This window comes from Ciconia boyciana, chromosome 9 (assembly GCF_034638445.1).
Source record: "Ciconia boyciana chromosome 9, ASM3463844v1, whole genome shotgun sequence".
In the NCBI taxonomy this organism is placed as follows: domain Eukaryota; kingdom Metazoa; phylum Chordata; class Aves; order Ciconiiformes; family Ciconiidae; genus Ciconia; species Ciconia boyciana.
The window spans coordinates 22908754-22926635 of record NC_132942.1 but is presented as its reverse complement, the minus strand read 5'-3'; the positions used below and the strand labels follow the sequence as shown (position 1 = coordinate 22926635).

Sequence of the window (17882 nt, the reverse complement as noted above, 5' to 3'; positions counted from 1 at the left end):
GCATTGGCCACTGATTTTAATGGCAGAAACATCAATCAAAGGTGCTTGCCACACTCTCCCAGACCTCGCGGCTACCAAAGCTATTACCCAGCCTCAGCTCTCCTCACTTTGCTCACCACGACTCTGGCTGGCAGAGCTGTCCCTGCCCCAGCAGGAATCAGCAACAAACCCTCCACAGTGGCCCGGAGAGGAGCTCAGGGCTCCCATCCCAGGCCAGGCAGCCCTGATCATCCTGGTTTCCCCTTCCTTGGTGTGGGCTCAGACCCCCAGCCCACGGCTGGCACAGAACCTGCTCGCAAACCTCCAGCCCCCATAACACGACGGGATCAGGGTTGCCCCCGTGTGTCCCTTTGCCTCCTCAGCCACTTGTGCTACCTCCAGCCCTGGTGCAGCCCCCGGCCAGTGATGCCAAGGGGTGAGCAAGGCAAGCTGCATCCCTGAATGCGCCGAAGCCCCATACACATGTGCCATCGTCACACGGAGCGGATGGGCCACTGCCGCTCCTCCCCTGGCCCAGCCTGCACTAGGAAGTGGGATGAGCCCAGAAACAGCCACCACCAGGATGCTGTCTCCATCACCAGGCTGCAGGGGCCAGGGATTGCTGAGTGCTGGGGCAGGTCATGCTCCAGCACCAAAGAAAAAAAAAAAAAGAAAAAAATAATCTCAGTTCAATCCATCGGCAACTTCAGCTGCCCCAAATGCACGCCTCCACGCAGAGGGTCATCAAACCCTCTGCTCTCCACTTCAGGACAGATAATGACCCCTGCACCAGGGCTGGGGGTGGCAGGGGAGCCTCAGATCTGAAAGCAGGGAACGGAGGCTGCTGCATAATGCCTTGAGAACCCTGGATCACCAGGAAAAACCACCCCTGTGAAGGGAGCAAGCTGTGGTGGGCCCAACAGCAAGATCCTGGGGAGCAGCAGTGGCTCCTGAACAGGCACAGCATTAAATCGACTTGCTGCCTCTGCAGCCATAACAGCAGTTGAAGCGGCACAGGCCCAAATCCTGCACCCCTCAGGGCACAGCCTGGCCCAGGTCCCACCTGAGCAGACAGCACTGCCTGAAAGAGCAAAGCGACACAGGGATGGTTTCAAGTGGACTTTTGCAGGCTCAGGCTTGTGAAATCCTGCAGCGAGGGATTAAAAAAAAAGCTCATGGCTAAACCTGCATCTCCTCCAAGGACACTCTGGAGACACTACTTCTTCAAGCTAGATCTGTCTACAACGGTCTTCGACTTATTTCTGCAAGCGAATGCCCAGGAGGAAGCCCGGGGAGGAAGGGGAAGGTTCTGCTCCTCACCTGGGCGATGGTGCCAGCACTCCTGGCACATTTGCTGGAGAACTACTTTCCATCCACTTCTGCTGTCCTTTCATTTGCATCCCTAGCTTTTTCATTTGTGGGGTAAGGCAGGAGGGATTGGCGATGATACCTGCATGGAGAACAGCTGCCAAGTAGGCGAGGTCTTCCGGAAAATCAACCAGACCTTAAGGGGCTCTTAATAAGGTGCTGAGAGGATGTTGTTCCCACCAACCACTCCTGGTCCTCCCCCAGCCCCCCCCCGGGGCTCTGGCGTGCGCAAAAATTACCTGGCTTTGCTGTGATTTAGGGAAATCAAAGATGAGAAAGTAAGAGCCCGTGTAAAGCGCCAGTCGTGCCAATGCAGTTTGCTTGCCTGCCCTGAGGATACAGAGTATTTCCTCAAACCGCAAAGTTCCAACACGGGCACAGCTTAGGACTGTTGGCTCCAGTTTAACTTCTCATCTTCCCATGGAAGTCATCCAGCCAGGAATAAGAAATTAGGGCAGCTGCGAAAGGTATCACTCTTCTGTCACCGGGCATGATACTGCTCGGTGGCACTAATGCTCTCCCAGGGCTCAGCACAGCTGCCATGGAAGGACCAGTGACCCAGTATCAGCATCAGCAAAGGGGAAGGGGGTCCTGCCCCTTCCCCAAGACATGGACATCCATCCTCCTCCTCCTGAGCACCTCTCTGCTGTAATTTAAGGAGCTCTGAATGGAGCAGCCCGCTGAGAAGGGATACTGAGACATCTCCCAGCCGCGGGATCCTGGGCAAGTGCTGTCCCCACTCTTGCCTCAGTTTCTCATCCCATCCCCTTCCCAAACCTTCAGCCAGAAGCATTATTTTCAGTGATCCGGAGACACACACACATCTCACCTGGCCTGGGTGGGGGATGGAGCAAGTCAGGTTGTCTGCAGATAGTGGACTCCTCTCTTGCTATCACAGGATGGGGGGGAGTGCAAAAAAAAACCTCTGGGAAAGGTGAAACAGTCATGCATGGGACTGGGGTCCTTGGAGCAAAACATGCATCAGCTTCTGCCTCCTAAACAGTTGCTCCTTTCTGGCAGGCAGAGAATCCTGCTTGCTTCTGCCCTGAAGCCCCAGCAGCAAGCTGTGGAGGGAGCAGTCCACCTCTAGGCAAGGGACAAAACCACATTTCAACCTCTGTCTGCTTTTACTTTCAGCTTTTTTGCTGGGAGCCTGCTGTACCTCCTGGTTACCAGGAGGACGAACCATCAAAAAAGTTCAGGGGAAAGAAAGAAAGCATGAAAAAAAAAAATCAGGTGGAGCCAGACAGAGCACAAAGACAGACAGAGGAGGTGGTGCCCAGCACACGGCCTTCACTCCAGAAATCTTACACATCCACAGGAAGGTATAAATAACTATAAATTTATTAGTAAAGCAAAACCATTTGACACTCACACAAAGAGCGGGATGTGTTAATACAATATATATACACACATACATGGAGTATCATCTCAGAAACACATGGGAGAGCAGTGTTAAAGGCACTGCAAGCCACACAAAGCTCATCGTCCTTGGCCGCAACTTCCCACAGCCCTGGGAACTCTGCCGGAGGCACGAGCACAGGTTAGGAGGAGCCCAAGAACCTCACCAACCATGAAATCCCTTGATCCACAGCTCGGAGGCATTCAGAGACAAGTCCATGGTCCAGCTCCCACCTGCAATCCTGCTCTCCCCACTGGGCATCCCGGGCATGCTGCGAGAGCAGCATCTCCACGTCCAGAAAGCAGCAGAGGTGGCTGCCGGGAGATGCTGCAGATGAAGCCTGGCAGCTGGGGAGAAACCGGGCTCACCAGGACTCTGGGGAGAGCCACCGTCCCCAAACCTTGCCGGCCTGCTGTTACTGCATCTCAGCATTATGCCTGCATGTGCAGGAATCTTCCCACAACATGAACTCACCGCCCAACAAAGGAAGAGTCAAGCTCTGAAGAACAACAAGGTTTTTTTGCTTATTATTAATAGCCAGACTCTGGCTGCAGCCTGGACTTGATGGTAAATACCCAAGGGAAGTGTAGAAAGTGCTCTCCTCCCTCCAAACACTGCAAAGTCAGGCTTGAGCACTCAGAGATGGTCCCAAACCACTGTCAGAAAACGCTTTCCCCCTCACCCCCCACTCCAGCGTGTGGGCCCCAAGACCAAAGTGTGCACATCTTCCCACCCAGATCACAGGGATGGCATCTGCTCCCCAGAGAGCTGGCAGGGCCACACGGGCATACCCGCTGTCCCAGGGGTGTCCACGTCACAGCTAACTCAGCTCAGACACCTGCCCGATGCATACAGCTGCTCCGCAGGCATCCCCAGGGAAACTGAGTGGTCTGGCCCCACCCCAGCACCATGACTTCTCCCCAGGAATGTCTGACAGCCCTTCACTGACTTAACCCCCAGCCTTAGAGATGTGGCAAAGGGACTCACCATGAAAATGGCTGCTCTCACCCCAGTGCTTGGACTCGCTCGCCAGAGCCAGCTGTACCACGGACATGACTCAGCCAAGCCAAGCTGCCAGGCCACAAGCATCACCCATGCCCAGCAAGATGGACGATCTTATGGGGGAAGTATCAAAAGCACCCACTGGATTCCAGCAAGATTCGGGTCCCAAACACCTGACCTCATCATCAGTGGTTTGGTATCACCTGGATCCAACCTGGGAGAAGAATTTGGGGTGGGGAGGGGGGGAGGAGAGGGGAAAGAGATGTCGCAATCAAAATGGAAAAAGGGATAAAAACCAAACCGCTGCTTACAAATAAAGAATTGAACAAAGAGTAAAGGAGTCTAGAAGGTCTTATAAAAGTATTAAGCAAAATAGCTGTGGAGGGGAAGGGGCTGAGACACAGTTAAAGGCATCCTGTAGGTAGGATAAGGGGAAGGGAAGATCGGAAAAAAGCTCAGGTAACATACTACCTTCTTCCTGGACCCAGGAAGCCAGAGGAACAGCAGCCCTAGAGAGCAGGATTTATCTCCTGTACAACATCCACACTGCCTTTGGCCAGCCTAACCCTCCCTGCCACCTCCCCAGCAGCATCTTATGCTCAAGCTGCCTGCCAAAGAGAACAACCCTTTGGGAGGGACCATCCCCTACTCCAGCCCTACAGAGCATCCTCAGGCAGTCTGGCAACCAGGTCTTGAAGATGCGCGTGAGCACTTGCATGAGGCTGACGCAACACCAGCTCCAGCATGGTGACCCTCTTGGGTGCTGTGGGGTGATGACTGATGCAAGAGGCCAAGCAGAGGCAGCATGAAGAAGCCTGAAAGTCTCTCGAAATAAATGTCAGAAGTGAATTGCAACACAGGTACAGAGTAGAAACACATTTTCCTCCCAAGAAGCTTTGGCCACAACTGCTCTTTGGTTTGAAAAGGAAACATCAAGCAGCTAGCAGAGAGCCCTTCGCGGTGTGATGCCCAGGGGACACTGGCCCCCCAGGCCAGGCCCTGTCTCCCCACCCAGCACCGAGCTCCTGACGCTCACGTGACTCCTGCTATTTCCATCATCTCTCACCTCATGGTACAAAACATGTCCCAGAGGCACAGCAACAGAGATTGATCTGCTCCCCCAGCCCACCTGTACGCAACACAGCTGCTTCCAACTAGACAATCTCCCTATAAAAATATACCTGAGGCTCTTGGAGACCGCTCAGCCACCTGCTCTGCACAGGTCCTCCACCCACCACCACCGAGGTCTGGCAGCAGAAGCCACTATAGGCTTCTGCTGGATTTGGACTGTTGCATGGCAGCAAACAAGAAGAGACTGGGTCACCGCAGGCCTGTGGTCAGTCCTACTTACTGATGCTATAATGCCACACCAAGATGTTTTTGAACCTGGAGGCACCTGCTCAGAGGCACCAGCTGACGACCTGGACCTGAGCTCATCCCCGCCAAGCTCCCCACAGCATCCCTCTCCCTCAGGCATGGGCGCCTGAGCACACAGCCCTGATGATGCTCTCTCTGCCCAGGGCGCTGCTTGGCTGTTTCCATGTCCTAAGTGGAGCTGGAGCTCCTCGCTGGGACATCGAGGGCTTTCCCAGCTGCTCAGCACAAGGGAAATGCTCCCCAACAGTCCCTGTGCCCAGCTGGTACCAAGGGGACAGGATCCGGCAGGGTCCACGGTGCAAAGCTGTGTCTGGGGCCTACTGTCATCCTTCTCTGCTCCAAGCACCTGAGGCTGTCCAGTCACCCAGGCCCCTGGGGAGGGAAGAGAGCAGGGCACAGCCATTCAAGGGCCAACTATAGATTCCTCCAAACCTCTCCTCTATCCAGCAGCTGCCCCAGAAAGAAATATAGCCACAAAAGCCCCCGGAGGCTCCAGCAGCCTCCATTTCACACCCTCCTCTTACTAAAGATGAGTGTCTCTGCAAGCTCCCAGCTCTGGGCACTGATCCTGGCTGCTGGTGCCGTGCTCAGGAGGTCAGAGCAATCACTGAACCCTCAGCTCTGTGGGACCTGCGGCAGCTGCACCCGGCTGCTTCAGGCAAGAGCAGAGCTAACCACAGCCCGAGGCAGGAAGTGAGTGAGGGTACAGGTGAGTGCCGCGCTTCCAGGCTGGCCCCGGTCCCATGCTCACAGCCTCCGTCACCACCAAGCCCTTCTGTAAAGAAAGAATTAGCCTTCCTTGGTTTTACTCCTCATTTTTACTCCTACAGTAAAGCATACACTGAACTTGCTACATATTAAACAGCAAAAACCAGCTACCTAGAACCAAAGAGCTCTTTAAAAATCCAAGTTATCACAGCTCTTTTTTTTTTTTAAGACCCAGTATGACATCAAGTTAAACTATACAGTATTTTTTAATTACTATTAACAAACTGCTTTTAAAAAAAGCAAAAAGAAAAAAAAAGGAAAAAGAAACACAGACAGAAAACTCGGTAGAAAGTTCTACATCTCTGAGGCAGCATGAAGTAAGATAACCATCGGTCCCTCTTCCTTGGGCAGCAGAGAGCAAGGTCTGCTTTAACCTCCTTAAAGCTGCGCATGAAGACTCAACTCCAGGGTCAGACCTATCATTGAACTGTCCCAGACCCCAAAAACGCACCCCATTCCCCCCTCACCGTGCTAAAAACAGAAACAAAAGCCTTTCTTCACCTTTTAGATGAGCATTCCCTACCAGCAAAGCAGGCACAGCCCAACTCTCTGCAAGGTTAATCTGTCTATACTTGCCATGGACAACATTTATTAAACTTGTCCTAACCACCTGTGCAGCACATGGGCAACTTACTGGCTGCTGTTGACTAACTACAGCTCATCACAACACTCCAACCTCATGAGGGCCAGCCAAGATAACAGAAGAGCTAAGGCTGGCAGGGACCTCTGGAGATCATCTAGACCAGGGCCTGAATACCTCCACAGATGGATATTTAACATCTTAGTATCTCCAAAGACAGAGAAGGGAAGGCTGGTGGGCAACCTAGTAAGCACACCTTCAACCTCCAAGGCATCTAACTGGCATGTAATGGGTCCCTTGGTCATGAGAAGCCAGAAAAATCCTGCAAGGAAAACACCTGAGGCTGCATCGACCTTGCTAGGGGAAATTTATTTTTAAGTGACATTTACAAGAACTGTGCAAAACCTGAAAAATACAGAAGAGGTAAAGAAAGAGTAAAGGGGTAAAACAGGACTCCTGCAAGTGGGGAAAAAATACACTCCTCCTTTATGCACTGCTAACCCTCCCCTCCCCATGGAGCCAAGCCTGCAGGCCAGGAAGGATTCTCCTGGCTTGCTCTGTTTCCCCCCAGCAAATCAGACACCAACCCCCTGGCACACGCATGGGTTACCGTCGATGATGGTAATGTCTCCAAAGTTGTAGGTTATGAGTAGTGTTCACCTCACCCTTTAGTGTTCAAACTGGTGGGATGGCCCTTTGCCTGACCTCCCTGGAGGTAAGCTAATGGCCCAAGTGGTGCGGAGGGAAGGGGCCTGGGCGCTGGAGGTAAGTCTTTGCAGGAGAGCTAGGTCCCTCAGGAAGCAGCTCTTAAATGCCAGGCTCTCAGCAGAGAGTAAGGCACGGAAGCTCTCCCTGCCATGCTCTCTGGTAGTGGCGCAGCACTTGCTACTCTTGCCCATGCTGCTGGCAGGCTCGCTCAGAACCCTTGCAGAGTGTGACAGCCAGTGACTGCAAAAGCAGCAATGCCAAAGTGCTTTGTGGAGCTGTGCAGCCCCATGGCTTTTCCCTTTCTACACTCTAGAAAGAGGGAGAGCAGGGGAGGTTGGGGCAGTCAATCAACACTAACAATCTGAAATGGTCCTCTCAACTGAGCTTGGACCAAGAAAGTTGGGAGATCCCAGCAGTGGAAACCTGCTACTTCCTTGACGAGCAGCGCACCCTGGGAGAAGAGAGGGCTGGCTCTGCCTTGCTCCCGAACCCTCTCCAGGAGGAGAGTTACCCAGCCCTTCCTGCCGACCCCACCAGGCAGGGCAGGGCAAAGAGGTTGTACAACTGAGGGGAAGGGCTTGGTGCCTGCAGCAGGCAGCTGAGCTCCCAGCACTGGAACTACAGGTACAGCGTGAACTACAGTCCAGGGGTCACCAGGCAACTACAGGCATTGTTTCCTCTCCCCACCTCCCTCCTTTCCTCTCCACCCCTTCGAGCTTTTCATGTCGTCAGTTGCCCCTGTGATACAGGTGGCATCTCAACCACAGAGGCCACAGAAAAGTTTGCCTGCCTACCCGCCAGTACCTCCCCTTTCCCCCAAACTCCCTGGAGGCCATCTACAACTGAGGAGAGGGAAGGAGAGGCCGAGGCTCAGGAGCATCACATGCAAGCTGAAAGCCACGGAGGGGCGGCAGGCTTACGGCAAGCAGGCAGCCACCTGGTAGGCGCCCTCGGCCGTGTGCTGGACGCTGTGCTCCTGCAGCAGGCCCAAGTCCAGGAACCGTTCCCCGCACCACATGCACTTGTACTGCTGTTCCCGGGCGTGCACGCTGTGGTGCTTGTTGAGGTGCTCACGCTGCTTGAAGGCCTTCTCGCAGGAGGGGCACTTGTAGGGCTTCTCACCCGTGTGCACGCGCCGGTGGCGCTGCAGGTCTGAGGCGTACTTGAACCGCTTTTCACAGTCGGGGCACTTGAGGGGCTTCTCACGGGCCGGGTCGCAGCGGTGCTGCACAAACTCGGAGGAGGAGAAGAAACGTCTCTCGCAGAGCGTGCACTTGAGTGGCTTCTCGGCACAATGGGCCAGCTGGTGCTTCTGCAGAGCCGAGGCCCGCTTGTAGGACTTGTTGCACACTGTGCACTTGAAGGGCCGCTCCGCGTTCTGCACGCACTTGTGCCGCAGCAGCTCTGAGGACTGGTTGAAGCCTTTCTGGCACACATTGCACTTGAAGAGGTTTTCTATGCCATGCACGTGCTGGTGGTACACCAAGTGTGAGGGCTGGACGAAGCCCTTCTCGCACAGGTTGCACTTGAAGGGCTCCTCGGCCTTGTGCGTGCGGCGATGGCGCATAAGCGCGTACTGCTGCTTGAAGCTCATCTGGCAGAGGTCACACTTGAAGGGCCGCTCCTCACTGTGCGTGCGCTCGTGCTGCCTCAGGTCCGAGGGGCGCTTGAAGGCCTTCTGGCACTCGCCACAGCGGAAGGGCCGTTCTCCGCTGGGCGTGCAGGGGTGCTGCAGCAGCTCTGACGACTCCTTGAAGTGCAGCTCGCAGACGTTACACTTGAAGAGGTGCTCCCCTGAGTGTGCGTACATGTGGCGCACCAGGTGGGAGCGGTGCTTGAATGTCTTCTCGCACACTGTGCACTTGTAGGGCCGATCTGAGCTGTGCGTCCGTTTGTGGTGCACCAGGTGGGACGACTGGCTGAAGCTCTTGTCGCACAGCGTGCACTTGTACGGCTTCTCACCTGTGTGGATGCGCTCGTGCCGGGACAGCTCTGAGAGGTGCTTGAAGGTTTTCTGACAGATGGAGCAGCTGTAGGGCTTCTCCGAGGGGTCAAGAGGCTGAGAATGCTCCGCCTCAGGAGGCTTGTACGTCTTCTCACAAATAGAGCACTTCATGGCATTGCCATTGTGGACATTGTGGTGCTGCGCCAGCGAGGTCAGGAGGGAGAAGCCCATCTTGCAGACGCCACACACAAAGGGCTTCTGCTCCACCTGGATGCACTGGTGTTCGAGGAGGTCAGTGGCCTGGTGGAAGATCTTCAGGCACTGGGTACACTGGAAAGAGCGGTCATGGCCTGGCAAGCACTGGTGCTCATGGGGGTTGGAGAGGTGAGCGAGGTCATGGCCACACACACCACATTTGTGGGATGGCTCTCCAGCCTGGATGGGGGCGTGCTGGTGGTGCTGCAGACCAGGGTCCGGCTGGAGCAGGATGCCGTAGACAGCACAGCCCAAGGGGTTGTCAGCAGTGCTGGAAGGGATGGAGTGCTCCGGGAGGGCAGCTGCCCCAGCGTGATGCTGCTGTGGTGGCGGTGGCTGCTGTGGCTGCTGCTGTTGTTGCTGCCAGCTTTCTGACATGCTTGGGAAAAAAACCCAGGATTTTAGCAGTGACAGCTTCAGCTTCTCGGTTGAAAAGGTTCAAGTAAAAACAAAAATCAAAAGTATCCAAGATACTGATTCCCCGTAGCTGTTCCCCTGAAGTCAAGGACAGAAAATCCAGCCCACAGGCAGGATCTTGGGAGGCAAAGAGGTGAGTGAGACTCCACAGCCTCCTCCTTAGATCAGCGCAAGTTCTTTGTGGACTGGTTTGGTTTGGCTTTTTCCCTTTTGGGCAAAAGAACAGGAGGCAGAAGCAAGTGCCTTGAAGACACGAGGAGGCCCTTCTCCGTGCTGGCTGAGATGTGCTCACATTTGGGAAGGGCGAGGGAGGCAGCACAGGGAGCAGCTCTCTCTGCAAGGAAGAAGACAGCTCATGTCAGGTCTCGGAGGAAAGACAGGCAACTCTCTAGTCAACCTCCCCCCACGGCTCACTTTGAAAACTCTCCTGTGTCCCTGCAAAGCTACCAGGAAGCCAGTGGGGGGGAACTAACCAGCCTGAAGCCCCCCTCGCTGCTGTGCAAAGGGCCTGGGACAAGGTGTGCTCAGCCTGGAAAGGGTCGGGCTCTGCCTGGCCACAGCCATGCATGTGTTTGAGCAGTGTGCTCTCACAAGGGGCAGCACAACTGCCCAGGTCCCAGTTAGCTCAGCCGTTATCCTGTAATGCTGTCAATCGCTCGGTCTCCCAGTCCCACTGGGAGCACTGGCTGAGAACATTGGTCTCCCTGCACGGGCTGAGGTACGCCAAATGCTGTGCAATCAAGAAGCTGCTGGGTTAGATTTTACAGATATCAAGGCAGATCCCAACCTGATCCCACCCCAGCTGAAAACATCCCTGTGAAGCAGTTCTGCTCCTCCTGAGCTCAGGTGTCAGGCACATTACCCAAGGGATGCATGTAGGAGATTTCCCCCTCTCCAGGCAGCATTTGTAGACTAGGAAGAGTCAGAGAGCTCAGGGGAAGGTTTGCCCTCAACGTTATCCTATCCGCAGACAAAACAACAGAACCCGCAGGTATTGTGTGCAGCGCTCTCTGTGAAGATAAAAGAAGCAATGGCTTCTTTTAAAGCAATGGCTTTAAAGCAATGGCTCTGCTGAACCTCCTACCAAACCACGGAATAAAAGTACACTGGAGCTGAAACAACCTACATCAGAGGTGCTGCCTGGCCTTACTATAGAGCATCACAGGAGTTTTGCTCGCTGAAAAGTGCCAGTCTTTCTAGAGATGTCCAGTAAAACCTGATATCAACTTAGCGAAGAGTAAAACCCACCAGTGAGCAGCAGATAGCAGCAGTGCCAATACAACTGAAGAGAGAGGAAGGGTCCAGGCCTTGGCAAGAAGCAGCAGCTAGTGCTGTGGGCCGCAAGCCCCTAACCCCACAAGAGCACACCTGTTTCTGCATTAAACCACCTGCCCTCACCCAAGGTAAGTAAAACCTTGGTCTTCCAGGAAGGTGTTGTATTTAAAACTAAGTGATAAGGAGCATCAGAGAAACCCACTTCCCAGTGTTCCCACCTCCCCTAGCGCTAAGCTGAAACCGGATAATGCCCCACAGCTTGGGCAGAGCTGGACTGCACTTCTGCCTATGGGAACACTGCATTACTTTGTCTGCCAGCACAATTTTAGGCAGTAAAATGCCCAAAGGCCCCATCACAGCCCTGCCAGTACGCAGGATCTCCTCTTTCTCCTACATAGCTCACTGACTGTCAACACGAAGGAAGGGCTCACAGTTACGATACCTAGCACCTGAGCTCGATGGGCTACAAAACTTCAGCACAGCCCAGCCGCCACCTTCCCCCACATGCAACATTAACCATGGCAGAAGCAACCCAACCGTGACAGCATCCCAGACCATCCGGCCTAACGGGGAGGGGAAGCTTGCGTCCCCCCAGCAGGGAAGAATAAGAAATACCAACCTTGCCTTACCGAGGGCTCTGCACGGGTACCCGAGTCGGCACCAGCTCCGAGCCTAACTCATCCCTCCGTGGGAGGTGGGAAGCGACAACCATTTAAGGAGAGAAGACGGGAAAGCAGAGGTACTTTCAAATTGGAGAAGTGGCCCACGGCACGGCCTGCTCCGGCATGGTCCGGTCCGACTCCCGCCTCCCCGTGGCTCCCTGCTGTCCGGGCCTCGCACAGCCGGGCCAAGGCCGCCTCAGGGAGAGGCGCGGCGGGGCCGCGGGGCGCGGGGGCGGCCGGGGAGCTCGGAGGCCAGCCGCCGCCGTCGCAGCCTGCGGCGAGGCCCGTCCCGCCGCTCGCCTCTCCCCATGGGACGGCTCCTCCGGCCCCACCGGCCTGCGGACAAACGCGGTGACGGCGCCCCGAGGCCTTCACCGCCGCCGCCGTGCCGGGAGGCCTCGCGGTGGGGTGGGGGGTCCCTGCCCGGCCGGGGCCGCCCCCGCCCCGGGGAGGCCCACACAAAGGGCGGCGGCGGCGGCCGGGCCCCACACCTGCGGCGGGTGGCCCCTGTCAGCCCGCTCGCCGCCGGCGGGACCGCGGCCTGCGCGCTCTGCCCGAGCCCCGCGCTGGCGTGGCGGCGGGAGCTGAGAGGAAGGGAAGGGGGCGCCGGTGCCGGGCGGGCGGCGGTCGCGGGGCGCAGGAGGGAGCGGAGCGGGCCGGGCCGGCCGCGGCGGAGAAGGCGGGGCGGGGCGGGCCGCGGCGGCTGCCCCCTGCCGGGCCGCGCCGACAACAGCGCCGCCGCCCGCCGACACCGGCACCGCCAGCAGCGTCCCGGAAGAGCCCGGCGGGCGCAGGCGGGGCCGGGACGGCCATGAGGGCCGCGCTGGTGGGGTACAGCAGCTCGGAGGAGGAGGAGGAAGGGGGGCGCCGGGGCGGCGGCGCGCAGGAGCCCCCCCGGGCCAGGTGGGTGCGGCGGGACGGGCCCTTCGCGTGAGGGGCGACGGGAGCAAGCGGGGCCGGGGTGAGGAACGCGCGGCCTTCCTCCTCTTCCTCATCCTCATCCCCGGTCCCTGCAGCGTCACCCGCCCCCGCCTGCCCGTCCCCGCCGGCCTGCCGGGCGATCCGGAGCCGGAGGAGGCCGTTCGCGACGACAGCTCACGGCACGGCGGCCGCGTCCGCGACTTCCCCCACGAGCGGGGCAGCTGGGCCACCCATGTCTACCTGCCCTGTAGGTAACGGCGGCCCCGGACAGGACTGGGAGGGGAGGGGAGGGCAGGGCAGGGCAGGGCGGAGCCCAGCCGGGTGAGGCCTGACGAGCTCCCTGGGTCAGGCGGTGCACGGTGGGGACGGGAGCGCTGGGGGACACGCCTGTCCCCGATGGGGATCTGTGGCCGATGCTCCGGGGAGGGACCTGGCTCTGACAGCGCTGCCCCGCAGACAGAGTCCAGGAGGAATTCCTGGAGCTGGTGGACCTCCTGGTCTCCCGCGCTCGCACCTACGTCTCCTCGCTGGCTGCCATGGAGGAGTTCCACCTCAGCCTTTCGCAGTGTGTGGTGCTGCGCTACCACTGGATAGACCCCTTCGTCCGATCCCTCAAGGAGCGCCTGGCCTCCTTCAACAGGTAGGGACGGCAGAGCCCCAGGAGAGCGCTCCTCACACCTTTCCCTCTCCCTCGGGGTCTGTGTTTCACTGGCATCCGCACCCTACGTTGTCTCTGGGAGCTGGTGCTGCACCAGTAAAGCCTGGGGGAGTTTTCCTCTCTGCCTTGGGATCCAGCACCAGACGACTCAGATCTCGGCTTTCAAGGACAAGGCCGGAGCTGTGCCATCCCATAAACCATAGATGGTTTCATTGCTTACATGTGGCTCAGGCGCCTGGTGAGCATCAGCTGCTTCAGGGCTTCTGTCACCATCCAGGCCTTGGAGAGCTGGAAACTGGGAGGGGAATGGATTAATTTGAGCCCAGAAACGTTCTGGTTGCACCGATTCTGTCTGATTGCTGCATGCATTTGCCTTTATCTTTCCACAGCTTGGTAGAAATCCTGTCCCCTCCCCATCTTCTGTTTTTTTCTTTTCTTTTTTTTTCTCACTAGCTGCAATAGGATCTTTCTTATTTCAGGTTCTTCTGCATGGCTGACCAAGTGAAGGTTTACACCAACCAGAACAAAACCAGGTGAGCAAGCAGTGGGGCAGCCTGCCTGCCTGGGGAGAAGGCTGGGAAAGGTGCTGGGTGGATGGGAAGCGTCACCCTGCCTATCCCATGGTGACTGGGCTGAGCCATGTGATGGGGCAGTACACAATCACCTTGTCTCCAGAGGTTTCATGCCTTTCCCCAGCCACTTGCACAAATTTTTAGCTTCAGCGCTGATTCTCTGCAAGCCATTGGTCTCGTTAGTGATGGGTGAACCTCAGGCTGCAGGATTTCAGTATTCTGAAGAGATCTGTTCACAACATGACCTGAGGCAGGCCTTTCTGCTGGGGTTAGATTTGTGCTACGGTTTCACAGCAGCTAAAGGAGGCAGCCGCATTCGCTGCCATCTCCCATCTGGTTTGTTCTGTGGTTTCGCAAACCCTTGTGCCAGCATTAGCAGCCTGGGGCAAGCAGAGCTGGGGGCCACCTCTTTTGGCAGCAGTGCCGGTTGTGAAATTGTAGTGCAGGTCTTCCAACAGCTGGAGAGAAATAGCTTAGACAGTGCTAATTCTCCTGGGTGTCAGCTCAGAAGCCTGATTCCAAGTGAACATAATTAAGTGGTTTAAATGTCAAAGCAAAGGTGATTAAAATTGTGAAAAGTTGCTGAATCTGGCAGGAATGGCAGCCCACAATAGTCATGGGCAGGATGAAGTGGATCCTGGGTGAGACTTAGTCTTCCCCTCCCCTGCTGGAGTCTAGAAAGCATAATCCAGACAGTCCTTGAGGAGGTATCTCTTCATCATGTCTCTCAGCTTGGTACTTCCCATTCTCCACTTCCTCCCCCACTGTAAAATCCCTCTGGCAAATTCCACTTTTTGAATGCAGCTCCTGCACAGCACGGCGCTCTGCTGCCATACCCATTGAGTGCATCCTTTGCCTGGAAAATGAGTTCTCATGTCCCAAAAGGTGCTGAGTTAATCTAGTAAATCTACGTGGTATATCATCCAGTCCCGCTTCTCCCTGCTACCATGTCTTTATTTCTGTTTTTCTTTAGAATACGGTCAGCGTCCTTGAATGCTTAAACCTGGCATTTCTCAAATTATCTTTTGTTAGGGGGTAGGGAATTTGCCCAGTAGGAATGCAGGGCTAAATATGCTTACGGCTGTGCTTTCTGCAGCATGAAAGGGTGCTTGCTGTCTCTCCTTGTCTTTCTTTAGGACCTTTATTGGCTTGGAGGTCTCCGCTGGGCATTTCCAGCTGCTGGAGCTGGTCTCTGAGGTGGACAGAGTTCTGGAGGAATTTGACCTTCCCACGTTCTACAAGGTGAGAGGTCTCCCACTTCCTTCCCTGCCAGTCCAGAGATGCCGGCTGGTTCCTTGTGAGAGGTCCATGAAATGTTCACCCCAAATAAACAGGAGTGGGGAGGTTAGACTCTGAAATGGTCTCCTCTGGACCAGTCGGTGATGTTCATACTTAATACCCTGAACATGATCTTGCTGCGAATGGGACTAGCGCAAGGATGTATCACATCCTGTGCAGGAGAGTAAGGATGTTAACCACCTGGTGGCCTCTTCAGAATTGGGTTTCCAAGGCGACGGGCCAGACCGTACGTCATGGTCGCTGCCTCGCTGCATGTGGAAGCAGGCTTGTCCTAGGATAGAATGGGTTTGGGGTGAGCACTGTGGGACTGAGGGCGATGCTCGTGCCTCTTCCTTGAGCAGTTTCCTGGGGCATCAGTCCAGCCTCTTAGCTTTGGGGACAGGTTTTGGATTTTGAAGGGCTAACCCCTGATTTCTCTGTCTCCAGACCTGAGAGCTTGTGGGTTATTTAGAAGTGACTCACCTACCTGCTCCAGGACTGTCTGTGAGAGGTTCTCTCTGCAGTTAGGAAAGCTTCTGCAGAGTTGTCCACAGGGAGGCTGGGAACCAGGCAGCCTTGCCCACTGGTGTCCAAAAAGGCTGGGGTGGGGCGCCCAAGGTCTCATCTCGCCTCCAGCACTGTCCATATCAGCTCTGCAACTGTTGAGCTGGCAGAGGGGGCTCCCAGCTTTGGGATCCTCCTACCTCTGCGATCCCAGACAGGGCAGTATCACACCAGATCTCCCACTGCAGCTCTGCGTGTTGAGCAAAGCCTCCTTTAGCCCTCACAATCTGATCCCTGTTTTGTCTTCAGGACCCGTCGTTCCATATCAGCTTGGCCTGGTGCACTGGGGACCTGTCTGGCAGGCTAGAAGGGCAGTGTCTGCGGGAGCTCCAGGTGCGTCCCCACACAGTGTGAAGAGCAGCGGAAGAGCAGAGCTGGTGTCCAGCCACGTCTCTGTGCCGAGGGTGGAGAGTGGGAAATTCACTGAGCGAGACAAACTTAACTGGATTGAAAGAAGAGAAGCTTCTGGGGGGAGCGTGAGTTAAATCACACTCCAGAGGGAAGTCAGAGGCTTCCAGCCACAAACGGCCTTGTCTCTGACCTGGTTCAGAGAGTGAGCTGCTGACTCCTTCCTCTGGCAGATCCACCCTCCTGGTACTGACTCCTGCATCTGTTTTCCAGGACATTGTGGACAGGTTTGAGGACTCGGCGCTCCTGCTGCGTGTCCAATGGGAGCAAATCCACTGCAAGTCGGGGAACAAGTACTTCTCCTTCCCCTTGAGGTAGGGGCCGCTGAGGCTGTGTGTTTCAGAGCCTCAAAGACCCTGATGTTCAACCAAGGACCGTTCTCCAGTGCACCTCTGAGTGGTGTGGGCTGTCATGCACCTCCCACGCTCTTCTTGCCTGCTCAGCATCTCTGGGGTGTTTGTGGCCTCAAGTCAGGCTACTTCCAAGATTGAGTTGCTGGCTGAAGAAATGTGTGTTTGTAGCAGATTTCATCCTTGCTGCTGTATTTGCTGCAGTAAGCACTGGTGGTTCCAGCCATCCCACGATTGCTAATTTTGCTGATTTTTTGAAAAAAAGAAAACCTCTATAAAAGCCATAGATGCCTTATGGGAAGGAGGAAGAAGGTAGCGTGGGAAGCTGTTGCTAAAGGGAGACTGTCTTGCACGGTTGGAAATAGCACTGCCTGATTGTTAGGAGGCTCTGAGCATGCTTTGAGTAGCAAGAGGCGAGGACATGGAGCTGGACTCTCTCGCCAGAGCATCTCCTTACTGTAAGCCAGCTCAGACAAGTTCCTGCGTCATGTTCTGTGTCCCTCTCACACTGCTGCTGCCTCTGTAGAGAAATTTGAGTATCTGATCCTTTTCCCAAACAGCGAAATATTAAATCTGGAGGGAAGAGGTTGGAAACCCTTTGTGTTTCAGTGCTCCAGGCTGGGTCTAAAAGAAGAGCTTTGGTTTAAGATTGTGCATGCCATAAGCCCAGGACTTTTTTGGTGGGCTGCTTCTCCCGAGAAGCTTGCTGCCTTGTGTGGGCGAGCCCAAGAGAGGGCAGTGTCAGCTTTTGCCTGAGCTGGAAGGGCATTGGTCATGGGTGAGTCAAGGGGTGGCAGCTCCTGCCCAGGCTCCACACTTTTTTCCCTGTGGGAACAGCACCCCCGGTGCCGTGATGACCCTGGGGATGGCGGGCTGGGCTTTGTCCCTTGGGATGAACTCCTCCTTTTTAATCCTTTTGTTCCTGCGGGGAGGTCGGCTGCAGTCTCTCAGGTATTTGGAGTGGCATGCCGATGTGCTGCCCTGAATCTTTCATTCCACATCTGTCTGATGAAAGACTCCGGGACTTCTGAGCAGTAAAAATCTGTCTCCTCGTGTCATAAAATTGTTTCTGTGGTATATTTATTTCAGCCGTTCCCTTTCAGACGTGCCCAGCTCCCACAGACTTCAGATGAGGCGATGCCTGCAAGCCCTTATGTGAGCTTGGTGCTGTGCTGCCCATCCTTGCACACGAGAGAGCCTGGGGGCTTCATGGCCACTGAAGCATCCCAGCACAGGTCGTGATGTCTGCCAACACCCATGCGATAGCTGGTTTTCAAAATCCTTAACAAAATTCTGTTAAGTCTGTAGCCAGTTAGTTTCTGGGATGGGGATCTGCGTGATAAGGCATGTGATTACAGCCCAAGTTTTCTTTTGGGGAAGGAAAAACAAACAT

At 55.6% G+C, this 17882-nt stretch overlaps 3 protein-coding genes across 8 annotated transcripts in view; 1 reads left to right on the top strand and 2 right to left on the bottom strand.

Moving 5' to 3' along the window:
• Positions 1-3839, bottom strand: part of CNGB1 (cyclic nucleotide gated channel subunit beta 1) — a 33459-nt gene extending 29620 nt beyond the window's left edge. For all 4 annotated transcript variants that reach the window (XM_072873367.1, XM_072873369.1, XM_072873371.1 and 1 more), the window contains exon 1: positions 3737-3839. In XM_072873367.1, coding sequence (XP_072729468.1) covers positions 3737-3803 — 67 coding nt within the window. In that variant the 5' untranslated portion in view covers positions 3804-3839. The remainder of the gene's footprint in view (positions 1-3736) is intronic.
• On the bottom strand, positions 2673-12442 carry ZNF319 (zinc finger protein 319). 2 transcript variants are annotated; one of them, XM_072873373.1, is made up of 2 exons: positions 11696-12442; positions 2673-10135 (listed from the first exon to the last, which is right to left on the bottom strand). In XM_072873373.1, the coding sequence occupies exon 2, from the start codon at positions 9760-9762 to the stop codon at positions 8101-8103; it is 1662 nt and encodes a 553-aa protein (XP_072729474.1). In that variant the 5' UTR covers positions 9763-10135; positions 11696-12442; the 3' UTR covers positions 2673-8100. The 2 variants fall into 2 exon arrangements, with proteins under 2 accessions (XP_072729474.1, XP_072729475.1); XM_072873374.1 differs by having other exon boundaries at positions 11706-12442.
• An 8-nt stretch (positions 12443-12450) lies between these two features.
• USB1 (U6 snRNA biogenesis phosphodiesterase 1) lies at positions 12451-17561 on the top strand. 2 transcript variants are annotated; one of them, XM_072873376.1, is made up of 7 exons: positions 12451-12641; positions 12755-12910; positions 13120-13299; positions 13797-13850; positions 15026-15131; positions 15981-16064; positions 16353-17561. In XM_072873376.1, exons 1-7 carry the CDS (start codon positions 12550-12552, stop codon positions 16455-16457), a joined length of 777 nt encoding a protein of 258 aa, XP_072729477.1. In that variant the 5' UTR covers positions 12451-12549; the 3' UTR covers positions 16458-17561. The 2 variants fall into 2 exon arrangements, with proteins under 2 accessions (XP_072729477.1, XP_072729476.1); XM_072873375.1 differs by having other exon boundaries at positions 12454-12641; positions 12755-12906; positions 13116-13299; positions 16353-17560.
• Positions 17562-17882: the final 321 nt, after the last annotated feature.

Bases quoted from the DNA above. Each gene is read 5' to 3' on its own strand.
- USB1 (XM_072873376.1), top strand. From the start codon at position 12,550: ATGAGGGCCGCGCTGGTGGGGTACAGCAGCTCGGAGGAGGAGGAGGAA. The intron at 13,300-13,796 runs GTAGGGACGGCA...TTCTTATTTCAG, and splicing joins CGCCTGGCCTCCTTCAACAG to GTTCTTCTGCATGGCTGACC. The intron at 13,851-15,025 runs GTGAGCAAGCAG...GTCTTTCTTTAG, and splicing joins ACCAACCAGAACAAAACCAG to GACCTTTATTGGCTTGGAGG.
- ZNF319 (XM_072873373.1), bottom strand. From the start codon at position 9,762: ATGTCAGAAAGCTGGCAGCAACAACAGCAGCAGCCACAGCAGCCACCG.